General features: G+C 37.9%; 1 protein-coding gene across 2 annotated transcripts; it reads right to left on the bottom strand.

The window, feature by feature from the left end:
- Positions 1-1,885: 1,885 nt before the first annotated feature.
- LOC147391645 (uncharacterized) lies at positions 1,886-15,172 on the bottom strand. Of its 2 annotated transcripts, XM_086457314.1 has the most exons (8): positions 14,844-15,172; positions 14,645-14,753; positions 13,063-13,178; positions 10,737-10,856; positions 10,535-10,624; positions 3,036-3,187; positions 2,348-2,615; positions 1,886-2,243 (listed from the first exon to the last, which is right to left on the bottom strand). In XM_086457314.1, exons 1-8 carry the CDS (start codon positions 15,051-15,053, stop codon positions 2,091-2,093), a joined length of 1,218 nt encoding a protein of 405 aa, XP_086313440.1. In that variant the 5' UTR covers positions 15,054-15,172; the 3' UTR covers positions 1,886-2,090. The 2 variants fall into 2 exon arrangements, with proteins under 2 accessions (XP_086313440.1, XP_086313441.1); XM_086457315.1 differs by lacking the exon at positions 10,535-10,624.
- Between the last annotated feature and the right edge of the window lie 118 nt (positions 15,173-15,290).

Below are 15,290 nucleotides of genomic sequence, written 5' to 3'. Positions count from 1 at the left end.
GCAATTGGTGGGTGATGATGGGGTTTGGACCCAACTCGTAATATCAACACTGACAAGCCAAATTAGTAACCCTGCACCTTCTACCGTGAGTGTTTATGACCTTCGAAAATGTGGCATCTTCTTTTCTTCAAAATCTTACAATAAATGGCAAAAAAAAGGGGGTTACGCTTCAAAGAATCCTCTTGGAAACAAATAAAGACGTTCCAGTGGCCCGTCAACAAATGAGGAAAATAATCAAACATATCAAAAAGGAATAAATAGGATCAAATGACACAGGTTCCAAGCTTTTTGTTTGAATCAACAATTGAAGATGGTCCACAGTGCATGCCTGATACTTGTGCTGTGCAATGCACCATGGAAATCTTCACTAAATAAGGTGTTCAGCCATGGTTTAACCTGGTCTGTTGTTGGAGATCTTAGACATTTTTTTTTGGTTGTAACTTTGAGCAAATCTCTCTCGCTCTCTCTGAAATTTATGTTTTTTTTTTTTTTTTTGATAAGTATAATCTATTGATAAAGTGGAAAAGAGTACAAGGAGGCTGAGGAGGCCTCACAAAGAGCAACCAAACAAAAAAAGAAAAGAAAAAGATAAAACTTCAAGAGTTACATAAAGAGTTCCATCTAAAAACAAAGTCATCAAAAGAAGTTCCCCCAAAGTCGATGTTCTGTTTAGACCAAAGATACAAATACCCCAAAATCTCCAAAAAACTGTCGTGTGGACTTCTCATCTTATTGTTGAACACCCTGTTATTTCTCTTATTCCACACCCCCCAAGCAATAGCCGAGGGAAGTATAGTCCAAAGGAATCTTTTTCTGGATGAGAAAGCATTGTTGGCCCACTCTACTAATAACGAGGAAAACTTACAAGGAAAGACCCAATGAATCCGGAACAGATCAAGGAAATTTGACCAGATATTGTGAGAAAAGGAACAATGAATTAAAAGATGATCTACAGATTCTCCATCCCTCAAACAAAGTGGACAACAATTTGGAATGATCCACCCCCGAACAATCAAATTATCCAACGTAAGAATCCTCCCGAGGGAGGCCAACCAAACAAAAAAAGATATTTTAGAAGGAACTGACTTAGACCAAATGATGGATCCCAAGTATGTTTTTCTTCCAATCTCAACTGCATGTTTGATGTTGTGCATCAAACCTTGTTTGAGGTAAGAAAAGCACGAATAATTATGCCTGGGCTGGGCATTAACTTAACATAATTTGAATCCAAAGTAGTCAAATTTTATAGTGCCACCTCAACGTGGTGGTAAATTTTCTGACAGTCAGATTTTGTGTTTCAACCATTGAGATTTCGTGTTTTTTCACTAGTATTTTGAACCCACTGAACCTTGCATAGAATGTGAGATGATGCTGCAATTCTGGATGTATGATCATTGGACCATTCCACGACCTCGGGGTTTGGGTTTTTAGTTGCTTGCCCGATGAGCCGAGCTCAGAGCTTCATTGAGGCATGTCCTTTGGTTATGCTTAGTACCAGCCATGGTTCAAATTTTTGTGTTGTTCGCACCTAGTCAAAATAGCTTTTAGAACAAAAAAATATCAAATGTAAGCTCAACAGAGTTGCCAAACAAAGTTTCTCGACCTTTATTTCCCCCAATTACATGACCCATCTTCCTCAACTAAAGGTACACACCCGAGATGACTAAAGTTCGTAACTTCCCCACCCCCCACAGCACACAACAAGTATTAGAATCCTAATTTTGAAATGAGCAAGTAACAAATAAGGAGTTTGAGGCAATCTAAAAAAACGACAAGAGGAAGCAAGAACCCCAACAACAAATATGGCATTTCAGGTACTCGTTCTCCTAGTTCAACCATAATATCTTCATCTTCTAACTTCTCTTCATTGAACTGATACAGTGAATTGCTCAATCAATAAGCCTTTTTATAGAATCAAACCAAATTGTTGACGGCCAACATTTTCCACAATATCAATACAACTTCAATAACAGCGCAATGGTAGCTAGCTCAGTTATCCTAAATAAACCTCAAAGAGAGGGGAAAAAGGAGAAGAAACACCCATGTATTCTTTCTTTCAGCATGAATATACAAGAAAAGAATAATGGTTGCTACCTCCTAAACATACCCGAACTTTGTAGTGTCCTACAGTACTCAGCAATAATAGGAGAGTTCTTCACTGTTTCCCATATGCGAGCAGAGTTCCTCAACCACTCACGTTCCGACAAGGTCTTTGAAAAGGGTCGGCCATTCATGGATAACACCTGAAGCAACAAAAACGAGATTTTCTTCAGTCAAAGGCACATTCCATACTCTTCATTGATTATGAATTAAGCCAGAAGTTGGCCTGACAAAGAGAGAGAGGTACCTCATCACGTAGTTTCCCTAACATGGTAGCATAACTTTCATACTGAGCTACCTGTAAGTCATCTTGGCTTCTATGTGGGAGCAAAAAGATATTCAACCCTTTCGAACCCAAATCATCCATCTCGGTATCAGAAGAACCATCAGTACGGGTCAGTTCTTTGGGCGTGTTTCCATATTTCATTCCTGTGAAAGAGGAGCAGCTGAAATATTGTGACAATGTCCTCCTCAAAGGCAGAATATTGCGAGGAGAGAGGTCTTCATCTCGTAATCTGTATGCAAGGAAATATGATTGGTCAGAAAATATCGATGATTTGCTCTTCTGCAACTCTATTTTGGGGACCTATCAGTGTCAACAATTTCACCAGAACATGTGACAAAGATGCCGCAAATATTTTATTTGAAAAATGGTCAACTAGATCAATCTATGGGATTATCCTCCACTCAGCCAATTGTGACTTTATGGCAAGGACGCAAACAAACCAACCCAGTGAATCCATGATGTTCTCAACATGAATGCAAGGTGCTGGAACATTAATTATTAATTTCAGGAATAAAAAAAAACACCACCACCATTAGACAGGTTGGATGGTATTTTTTTTTTATCGGCTTTTATGCATTAAAGTTTTTCCATTCTGTTGTAAAGGTGTATGATGGAGTTTTAGCATTAATTGAGAGGTTATCATACTCACTTTGTGTGCACAAAAACGGGAGCGGCCAAATATTCCTCACCAGCTTCATGTAAATTATCTCTGATTTCCTTTTCGGGCCCCAGATTAGACACCGGAGAATATGAAGGAGTTATTAACGATGGATCTGGTATGCCATGTTTCAACAAGTCAACCTGTAGAAACAAAAATAAATAAAAATTGTCCTTGGATGATTTCAATAAGAGTCGTGCTTGAGTAACATTGAAATTGACATCGTTTCACACATTGGTGTGCACAGAACCAAAGATGCTTCTCACTCGTATCTCAATGAAAAGCATTTATGGTTCTGTACACACCATTGTGTAACATTATGTCAATTTCAATGTTACTTCAGCATTTTCCTTTCAATAATACCATTCAATTTCCTAGATGAGAAAAGAAAGGGGCTGACATAACAACTTGGCAAAGTAGTTGAGCAAGATTGCATAGGAGGAAAAATGTTCAGAACAAATGCATGTTTTATTTGAAAAGTGGGCTGGTCAATCAGAAAGAAATCTACGAGAGATCCTTGGTCAAATGCCATAGTTTGGGTACTTCTAGAAGAATTGTAAAAAGGAATTGCCAAGCCTCAAACCTCTTATGCTGGTCTGGGTCTACCTTGACCTGTTAACCTTTCAAAAACTATATTTAGGGAAATGTTCAGCACCCAAGCATTTACCCAACAATTTGCCCAACATGTTAGAGATCATCCTCACCAAAAATCAGCCCATTCCAAAACTTCTAACCCCATGTTTACAAGTTGAAAAATCGTGGACCGTCCATTTTTGTAAATCATTTGTGATTGGGTTAGAAGTTTTGGAATGGGATGATTTTTGGTGAGGATGATCACCTCACCATAGAGATCATCCTCACCAAAAATCAGCCTATTCCAAAACTTCTAACCTATGTAAAACAAAACATGTTGGGCAAATTGTTGGGTAAATGGTTGGGTGCCGAACGAGACCCATATATATATAATGGATATAAATGCCCTTACAAAGAAAATAATAGTAGGGTCAGGATCAAGGGACATATGAAAAAACATATGTAAAAGCAATGTAACATTAATAAATTTTCAAAATATGGGTTAGAAGTTTCGGATTGAGCTGATTTTTTGTGAGGATGATCTCTATGATGGGAAAATCATTCGAAAAAAAAATCAGTCCAATCTCAAACTTCTAACCCCATTAAAAGTGATTTAGAACGTGGACCGTCGATTTTATGCTAATTTTTGTCAATAATTTGTAAATTATTTTTGATGGATTTAGAAGTTTCAGATTGAGCTGATTTTTTGTGAGGATGATCTTTTCTCATCATAGTGACCATCCTCGCAAAAAATCAGCTCAATCCATAACCTCTAACCCATATTTTGAAAAACCATTGTTTTTACATATGTCCCTTGAACCGCCCCCATATATATAATGGATATAAATGCCCTTACAAAGAAAATAATAGAAATAACATAAATAAACTATATTATTTCCAATACTCCCCCTCAAGCTAGGGTAAATATATCAACTAAACCCAGCTTGACAAGGTGAGAGTTAGTGATAAAAAGACCAACATAGTTCATAAGCATGTTAGCAAGTTGACCTGAAGAAGACACAAAGACTATCTAAACGACACCAAGTCGAACTTTCTCCCTAAGAAAGTGAACATCAACCTCTATATGCTTTGTTCTCTCATGAAAAAAAGTGTCAAAAACAAGCATGATAGCAGACTTGTTGTGCAAAACAATATGGAGGAACTAGAGACGGGAAATCCCAGCTCTGTCAATAAAGACCGAAGCCAAATAAGCTCACATGTGCCAAGGGTCATAACTCGATACTCAACTTCAGCAGAAAAATGGGAAACCACACTTTGTTTATTACTTTTCCACGAGATCAAATTACGACCATGGAAAATGCAGAAACTAGAGGTAGATCGCTTACCTATAAGAGAACCAGCATAATAAACATCAGTGAAACAGGACAAATGAGGTTGAGCAGTGAACGAGTAGAAAAGCCCAAGACCAAGACACGACTTCAAGTAGCGAAGAATGCGACAAACGGCATTAAGATGAGAAGTGCGCGGAGCATATATGAACTGACTAATTACACTAACCGCAAAGGTCAAATCCGATCTACTGTTAGTCAGATAAATCAAACGGCCTACGAGTCTCTGATAAGAAGAATCAGATAACAAATCACCAGATTCAGCATGAAGGCGATAATTCTGATCCATAGAAGAGGAAGTAGGACGACAACTAAGCATACCCGTGTCCTTAAGAAGATCCAATGTGTACTTTAAGATAGTAAAATACCATAGAGAGAACATGCCACTTTTATCCCTAAGAAGTACTTAAGAGGACCCAAGTCCTTAACCTCAAAAACACAATCCAATAGTATATTTACCCTATCAATCCACTAGGTATCATTTCCAGTCAGGATAATATCATCCACATAAACCAGAAAAATGGCACAACGACCATTCAATCCTCGACCTGTAAAGCAAGTATGTTCTGAGTGGCATTTGGAAAACTCCACAGAAAAGATGACCTTAAAAAAGCGTTAAAACCAGACACGCAGAGACTGCTTCAAGTCATACAAGGATTTAAGAAGGCGACATACTTTCTCTAAATACTCCCCCTAAAGACGAAACCCAGGAAAGGGGTCCATATAGATAACCTCAGTCAGATCACCATTCATAAAGGCATTCTTCACATCGAGTTGGTGAAGAGGTCATAAGTGACAGGCAGCTAGAGAGATAAGGAGGCGAACAATGGTAAATTTTGCTACAAGGGTAAATGTAGCGCAAAAATCCTTTCCAGGAGTCTCGGTAAATCCCTTAGCAACTAGGCGTACCTTGTATTGATCAACAATGTCATCCAGGAGATACTTGATAGTGAAATCCATTTGCAACCAACAATCTGCTCCCTAGAGGGAAGGGGGACAAGCTCCCAGGTGTGATTTTTCTGCAAAGCATCCATCTCAGCCGTCATGGCTCCAATTCAGTGAGGATCACACAAAGCCTCTGATATAGATCGATAAACTCGAATATTATCAATGGTAACAATGTATGCCTAATACGAAGGAGAGAGTCCCTAAGAGGAAACAAACTGGATAATAAGGTGATCAGTAACACACCCCCGCTTACCTTTGCAAAATGTAATAAGCAAGTGAGTTAGATATAAAAGGGATAAGAGCAGGTGTGGTCAAGGAGGAAATTGGCAAGGGGGGAGAGGGAGAGGGCGACAAGAGTAAATCTTAAGCGTCGACGATGGAGAGAAGACTGGAGAAGACAGTATTATAAGAGACGAGTCCAGCAAAGGAGATGTGACACGAAAGTAAGAAACATTTTCAAAAAAAATAACATCCAGAGAATATATGATACAATGAGAAATATGATCATAACACCGATACCCCTTTGACATAGAGGAGTAACCCAAGAAAACACAATGAATGGCTTTGTTGTCTAATTTCGTGCAATTGGGAATCATGTTCTAAACAAAGCAAGTGCACCCAAAGACTCGAAGTGTAATGGGAAAGAAAATGCTATCAGGTTGAAGAGCATGAAGAGGTACCTGTCCCCCTAACGTGCGATTCAGAACGTGTTTAAGAAGAAAAATCGCAGTGAGGACTGCCATGTTCCAATATAACTTAGGAACATGCATTCCTCGAAGAAGACAACTAACAATGTTCATGAGGTGGCGATTCTTGCATTCCGCCAGCTCATTTTGCTAAGGAGTGTAGGGACAAATCAACTGGTGAAGTAGGTCATGCTCATGAAGATGGGAACAAATCCTATCAGAAATATATCCACCCTCCCCCCAATTATTAGATCTAAGCGATTAACAATGATGTTGTACTGCGTCTAAATCATTTTAAGAAATTGACAAAAATAGGAAGTACCTCAGAACGAAAACGCATCAAATAAATCCAAGTATAATGATAATAGTCATCTATAAATATAACATAATATTTATGACCATTAAAAACGGTAATAGGGGAAGACCCCCACCAATCAGAATGAACTAAATCAAATATTGCATTAAATCAATGCATGCAAGGAATATAAGAGGTACGTGTGTGTTTAAAAAGTTCACACACAGAGTACTGAAACTTGTGTCCACTACAAGAAGTTTTTAAAATAGGAAATAAAGAACATAAGTGCTGAAAATTGACATGTCCTAAGCGAGCATGCCATAAATCTAAAGACTGAGATAAAAAGTATGGCTCTTTGATGGTGGAAGCATAAAAGCCAGAACAACAGTAGGCTAAGATTCAAACAAGTACAACTCATCCCTCTCATACCCCTTGCCAAAAATCATCCTCAAAGTCAGATCCTGAAAAATATAGTGAGTAGAAAAAAATGTTACTGAACAATTTAGAGATTTGATAACACTACTCACAGACAAAAGATTAAGAGATAGATGAGGAACATGGAGCACAAAATCAAGAGAAAGGCCAAAGGATAAAAGGATGGTACCCTTGTTGTCGATAGGTGTAAGAGACCCATCAACAAGGCGAACCTCCTTATGAGTAGCAGGAAATACAGACAAAGTAAAATGACTAGATTCACCGATCATGTGATCAGAGACACCAGAATCAATTACCCATGTCAAAAGAGCAAAGCCAGACTGAGTGACATGAAATGCATATGACATACTTGGAAGCGTGGTAACGGAGGCCACAATCAAAGATGAGTGAGTATGAACATGGATTTGATCCCATACAATAATGGCAATCTAAGTCTGGAATTGTTGCAAATTAATGGTGCCAAGGGAAATAGGAGGATCAATGGGATGAACTGATGATGACTCCACATTAGTGGCTTCGGATGCAGAATGTCCCAAAGAAGTTATAGGAGATCGCAACAGTCTTTCCACAATAGCTACAAATAAGACCACTCCCTTTACCACGCCCACGATTCCCAAATCCCAGGACGAGAGTCAAAAAACTCGAATTGGTTGGTAGAACCATCTGATCTATAGCTGGAGCAGAAAGAATACCAAGGGTCTGAGTCTGAGAAGGAACTACACGACGACAACGCTCATCACTATCAATGATTGCAAATATCTCAAATAAATGTGGTAAAGGAATGGTGTTAAGAATTTGGGTTCTAAATTCCTCAAACTCAGGACATAAACCCATGAGAAACTGGTGTGTCTATGTCTGATGTCGAGCAATCCTCTTAACTACATACCCGGCTGCCTCTGCGGACAACTCAGCCATAGACTCATAATGAAAAAGTTCTTCCCAACAGGACTGAAGAAATCTAAAGTAATGAACTACACTCTAGGTCCCTTGGGTAGCTTGGGAAATGTCTCGATAAAGCTTATAAATCTTCAAGCCATTCCTAATATGCGTATATGTCTGACTGAGTGCAAACCACATAGATGAGACAATCTCATGGTATAGATGAGCTGCTCTATGGAATTAAATAGCCACCCAAAATAATGCAGTTGTCGATCTCCCATTGTTCAAATTTGAGAGCAGTGAGGGGTGACTTATTAATGGTGCCCAAAAGCCATCCAGATTTTCCTCTACTACCCAAATAAAGTCACACAGACTGAGATCATGATTGAAAGTTCCGACCATCTAAAAGGGCACTGGTAATACCTTGGACTAAAGAATTTGCCCCAAGAATAGTGTTGGAATCCTTAGTCGCTTGTTCTGAAGTAATTGCTCACTAGGAAAGTAACTATTTTGGCTTGAAGAGAGGTCTTCTTGTAATCTCAACCCGAGATGAAGTAAAACACGAGGTAACGAACACCCATGTTGCTGTCACAAGTCTCCACACAGCCCCCAGTTACTGTTGCAAGCCTCCACAGACCCCAACAGAGTTATTTTCCGTTGTCACAAGCCTCCACAAAGCCTAAAGTTGCTATTGCAAGCCTCCACAGAGCCCAACAACGCTATTTACTACTATCACAAGCCTCCACAAGGTCTCCAGTTGTTGTTGCAGGCCTTCACACAACCCCTACAACACTGTTGTTGATGTCGCAAGTCTCCACACAACATAATAACACAATCACAAACCTCCACAAAGCCCACAGTTGCTGTCGCAGGCCTTTACACAACCCCCACAACATCGTTGTTGATGTTGCAAGTCTCCACACAACCCAACAGCACAATCGCTCCACCCAGTCCACTATCGTAGGGCAGCAACAAAGGCAAAAACACCTATCGCAAGTACCCAACAACCCCCCAAAGGCTAATCGAAAAGAGAAACCCTAACATAGGGCATAAATCAAACCAAAAAACCTATACAAAGTAGAAACCCTATCGTAGGGCAAAAAACACAATGCAGAAAACTATCGTAGCATGTGAAGAACTGATAAAATCCCTATCACAACATGCAATAAAGGGAATAAGATCTAGAGGTGTTGATGAAGGAAGGAAAAAGAAGAGAATAGAAGGGACATCAAGATCTCAAAGAAACGAAGAGAGGAACCCTAGGGAGGTCGATGGATCCTCTTTGGCTCTGATATCAAGAAGAATTGTAGAAAGGAATTATTAAGCCTCATAATGAGAGCTTGGTAGATATATATAATAACTAATATGTGAATGGACATAAATGCCCTTACAACGAAAACAATAGAAAAAACAGAAATAAACTACATTATTTCCAATACTTCTATCCCACAATAGTTTCACAACATATGCAAAAAAGATCATTTCCACGCAAATACGTTTAGCATTATAAAACCAAATTACTTTGCATGATACACAAAAAATAGAATAGCTACTGATCAAGAAGCAATCATGTCGCACTGGTTGTCAATTGGGCAAGACATATTTATCCTATTCTATTAAAATACAGGTGTGGCTGTTGAATCCAAGAAGGCTTAAATATGGCTGATCCTCTGAAGATTGAGATCTAAGGATACACAAGAGTCTGACTAGCCTTACTAAGATAGTGAGGAAAAAAAGCCTTACTAAACCTCATCCACTGTCAAAAAGACCCCGGGATTCGTAAAACAAGATTTGAGGTCTTTTTTCCTCGCTATCTTAGTAAGTAAAGGGTTTCTATACACAAAAAACATGAACCAAACGTAGGATTGGTGGGATCTCTATCATCTGCATATCAAGAAAACCTTAGCAAGTGGGAGTTTTCTTGGTAGAAGAAATCTCGTATTGTTTTTTGGGCATTGCTACATATAATGTGCAGTTTTGTTTTAATTATAGTTGATTACTATTTCTCTGTGAACCATATATTTAACTGCTCCAGTATAGTCTACTGTTTTAATGAAGGTACCCGCATTTTTTTGGTGACGTATAAATATATTTCAAAAGAGCCTTGCTACAGTGACAAGAAATAACACTCGAAGTAGCACCGTGTGTGCAGAGAAACATCAATTTTCCTGGAGTGTATGACTCATATCTTGAGAAAAAAATCAATGGTTTTCTACACATTTTGTCCTCAAGTAGTGCTACTCTGAGTGTTATTTCAAGTCACTAACATTTTTCATTTAAAAATGAACTAATGAAAAGTAAGCAGAATCAAGATAGGAGACGTACCGTCAGCATGAGATGCCACATGCTAACATCATGAACTCCCTCAGAGACCACGAGCAAAACATTACAAATGGATGCCATGAAAACACCAAGCTAGAGCAATTCCTTGACAGAACTTCAAGAATTATAAAAATATACATACTTGTTTACTTGTTTATGTTAAAAGAGGAAGTAAAGAATGCAGTTCTTTAATCTTTTTAGCTACCTGAATACCCATCAGTTCATGAGCCAGGTCAGCAGACAAAACCTCGCCATTTAATAAAGAGATTGCTGATGAGCCATCAGGTCTCATCATCTCAGCTAAAACCGAAGGACTGAATATGGGCTGTGTAATAAATAAAAAATCTTATTATTGATAACAAACGGAACACATAAAACAAACAGCAAGAATATCTGTAATACAATAAATAAGGAACAAAAGATGATAAACCGGGCCAGCTAATATTTATCTTGTTTTTTAACTCTGAATGGGAGGCCTTCTTGACCTTCCATATTTTCTTTTCGAATGAAACTGCCACTATATTCACTTATATATATATATATGTATATAGGGGATGGTTCGGGGGACAATTAATTGTGACAAAATCTATGACAATGGTTTTTTGGTTTATATGAGTTAGAAGTTTCAGAATGGGCTGATTTTTTGTGAGGATGATCTCCTCACCATAGAGATCATCCTCACCAAAAATCAGCTCATTCCAAAAATTCTAACCCCATCAAACATGGTTTACAAAAAAAATGACAGTCCACGATTCTTCAACTTGTAAATTGGGGTTGGAAGTTTTACCATAGAGACCATCCTCACCAAAAATCAGCCCATTCTGAAACTTCTAACCCCATCGGAAGTGGTTTACAAAAACCATTGTCATAGATTTTGTCACAATTATTGTCCTATGAACCACCCCCATATATGTATATCTATATATATATATATATATATATATATATATATATATATGGGTCCCGTTCAGCAACAAACATTTTGGCAAAACATGGGTTAGAGGTTTTGGAATGGGCTGATTTTTGGTGAGGATGATCTCTACGGTGAGGAGATCATCCTCACCAAAAATCAGCCCATTCCAAAACTTCTAGCCTCAGTTTACAAGTTGAAAAATCGTAGACCGTCCAGTTTTTATAAACCATTTTTGATGGGGTTAGAAGTTTTGGAATGGACTGATTTTTGGTGATGATGATCTCCTCACCGTAGAGATCATCCTCACCAAAAATCAGCCAATTCCAAAACTTCTAACCCATGTTTTGAAAAATGTTTTGCCAAAATGTTTGGTGCTGAACATTTCCCTATATATATACACTGTATGACTATTAGTGGAGGGAAACAAGCATTACATATTTTCAAATTGTAGGGGTCATACATGGACCACAACTAGCTGACACTCATTATGAGTCTCCATTTGAAAAGAAAAGAAAACAATAGAAACAGAGCCGAAAATATGCCAGTAGAACTTCAAGAATTGTGAAAATGTAAATACAATGTTTACATGGACCACAAGTCTTTCTTGCTCTTCTTTTTAACAAGTGTTTCAATTTTGTATTTACAACTAACCAAGGTGCTCCATACTCGGCACAATAGTTACTTGAACATTTAGAACATCAACATTGTCAAGATACCATCAATACTTCGAGCGGACATGTATGAAACTCACAATTAGAAGGTCAATCTGATAAAGAAGGAATAAAAAAACAACGAAAATCCAGCAAAGGAACTAACCTACCGAAATATATCTGGAAAGAATATCACTATATCATCAATGAAATCTCATCACAAATGCTGGGGTTTTTTTTTTATCAGTCAAATGTTGGGGTTGGGTTGGATGGATGAATTTTGTTCCCAAGGCAATTCTATCCAAAGCAATTTTTTTGTTATTCCAAGTGCTCATATTTGCTCTTCCTACTTCAATTGTGACACTTATGATGTTCATATCCCTCTTTTAGAGATTTAAATTAGGGGTGCAACTTGGGTGGGGCCATCCCAAGCTAGAGACCTCAACCTGACATCTGGTTGGGCATGGGATAGGATTGAGATTTGAACTCGTAATGCATATTCATCTGTTTAGCTATAAACCTTGGCTCTTAAGAGTTACATAATTATTACATACAATCTAACAGCGAGTTTTGACGCACTCAGCCTTCAATGTGGGGGACAAAAGGCATACATCAAGTGGTGGAAAAACCCAAGCCACTATTTCTAATGTGGAGCTTGAACAAGAAGTTCAGAATATATTGAAAACAACCCTAGAAAAAACCATGTTTTTGGTCACCAATTATTATGCCTCTACTTAGTATCCGATCAGAAGTATATCTAGGGCAATCCACCCAATACCTGACTTGTGAGCCAAAACTTACTTTTTATCAATGCTTGTCAGATGAAAGTAAGTTTACTCAATTAAACATTTAGTGCACCGAATGAAATGCTTTAAATCCAAGTGAGAACACAAGATAAATTTTTTGTAAGAAATACCAATAATCCAAATATTACTGACAAGGCAGGAAAAAGGTCATTAAAAGGAAACCTGGGTATCAAGAAGTATAAGCCGCTCAGTAGAAATCCGTAGCTCAATACCAACAGTACAATGTCTTGCCATTGCTCTGGTTTCTTCTAATTGGGTTGCAAACGGGGGCAGCATACCTGCAAGTTAGCATAGCTAAAGTTATCTTATGGACGGTCACTTCACAAAAAATATTAGGACAAATTTGCACTAGAAATGAAAACAATACAGCTCATGGATTCAGTGCATAACAGTTCATCCTAACATCTTTCACTCTCAATAAATGACAAATTACAAGGTTTGTTGCCTATCCAGTGAAATAATGTGATGCAAGAGCAAGGCTGAGCTCAATTACCGCCCGTATCCACATGTCCATTTAGAGGTCCAATCTTACTATACTAGTGAACCCCGGAAGATACCAAATTATTTAGTTAAGATGATTTCCTTTTGTTTTTAACCATAATAGAGTAAACTTAGAAATTAGTTGATGTGTATTAGGATAATGCTTTTTTTATTAAAATTAGCTGAGTTAGGATAGAGAATTCTATGATTACAGATGCAATCTCTGATTTCAAGATGTGATAGCTAAAGTTAAACGGAAATTTATTTCTTGTTGATGTGAGATTGAAAACTAAGTGATGTCATACATCTTTGCTTTAATGGTGCTGATGAGATGACATCAAAATCCTAGTGCAGTGTTCATTATACACGATTATCTGTAATTCTAATCTGGTATCGGTCGTTCTGCATCAGATTTTTTTTTTTTTTTTTGTGGGTAAGCTGGACTTGAACTCATGACCTCAAAGTTGCATTGTATTAGAATCAGTATCGCTGTGCAAAAACTATAAAAACTTAACCTAAGTGCATAATAGCGATATCACCATCAAGAACCTTTTCTTAGACAGATGGGGTCGGCAACACAGAACATATATATATCCATTCATTTAATTAGATCTAGAGCCCATGTCTTCCACTAAGGCAAGTGCATTCAAATTATTCCTCAATACCCCAACTTACAACCTTTTTGGTCTTTCCCAAACCAATTCAAAGCCTTTTACTAGTAGGTTCCTTCTTGGTGGGGTTGTCACCAGTCTGAGTTGTACACTGCTAAACCTAGTTGATAAGTTCAAATAGAACAAAATTCATGACGAGAAAAGTTCAAGTATAGTTTGGGTTTTTCTTCCAAAATTTGGCAGAAAAAAGAAAAAGAGCAACCAATAATAGAAATCAAAGCTTGTTATAATATTTATTAAAAATATAATTATTCAACAGTTCACGAACAATTAGTGAATAATAAACTAATTCAACTTCGAATCTTTAAATTGCTTGATATATTACAAAATTTACTAAAAAAAATAATTAGAAATTCACTTGTAATAAGCAAACAATCAACGAGGGACTCAGACATATATACAGAATCCCATTTATTTAAAAGCAAAATAGTGATGCAGTAACAAAAAACTCGGTAGAATTAACAAGGTAGGGATCCAATTACAGGAAATCTGAAATCTGCCCAGTTCCAAATGACTCACTTTATTGTTGAGTCAACTCACCGAGTTTTAAAAAGGATAATTTCTCAAAACTTTCTCTAATGAGAGATTCTTACCAGATGAGCTTCCATCGAAGCCATAAACCTCGTTCAAGATTGTCGATTTTCCACTACCAGGAGGACCGATGACGCCAATCACAGTAAAATCAGAGTTTTCAGTCAGAAACTGCACAATGATTCCAGTTTTTTAGGGTTTTTTTTTTCTTAACAGAGACAGTAGAATAAAGAAAGAACAAAAGGAGGTGGAGAAACATACAGGGAGGATCCGATCGGTGTGAAAATCCCAAGAGTCTGAGAGAAGATTGAGAGATCCAATAGGAGGAAGACGAGATAGAAGATTTGCGGGAGATTCAGTAGAGCTGGATCCAGGTTTCGCTAACAGGATTTTTGGTGCAGAAGAAGCAACAGAAGCAGAAGACGATGGATTGGAGGAAGAACCAGTGTTCCCACTCGTTATTGCAGCCATTGATGTGATGGTGGCTCTGCAACTAAGTGACTCCCGCCAAAACCTTCTCTAAATTTGGCGAAGTTCTCTCTAAATTTGCACTAAAATGCTCTTGAGGACTGAGGTTGGCGTTGGGTTCACTCTGGTCTGATGCCTTGTTTTTAATTCGAAATACGGCAAAAATTCGAATTCTATACGATTTTGGATTGCAAAAATACGCAGCATACGCTTCATACGCGAATTATCCGTTTCATTTTA

The sequence above is a fragment of the Akebia trifoliata genome, chromosome 11, assembly GCF_017979445.1.
Source record: "Akebia trifoliata isolate Shusen 1 chromosome 11, ASM1797944v1, whole genome shotgun sequence".
In the NCBI taxonomy this organism is placed as follows: domain Eukaryota; kingdom Viridiplantae; phylum Streptophyta; class Magnoliopsida; order Ranunculales; family Lardizabalaceae; genus Akebia; species Akebia trifoliata.
This window is presented reverse-complemented; position numbering and strand designations above follow the sequence as displayed.

Excerpts from the sequence above, each read along its gene's own strand:
- LOC147391645 (XM_086457314.1), bottom strand. The coding sequence starts at position 15,053 with ATGGCTGCAATAACGAGTGGGAACACTGGTTCTTCCTCCAATCCATCG. Across the intron at positions 13,179-14,644 it reads CTTCGATGGAAGCTCATCTG|GTATGCTGCCCCCGTTTGCA; the intron begins GTAAGAATCTCT and ends GCTAACTTGCAG. Across the intron at positions 2,616-3,035 it reads CCCGTTTTTGTGCACACAAA|ATTACGAGATGAAGACCTCT; the intron begins GTGAGTATGATA and ends CCTTGCATACAG.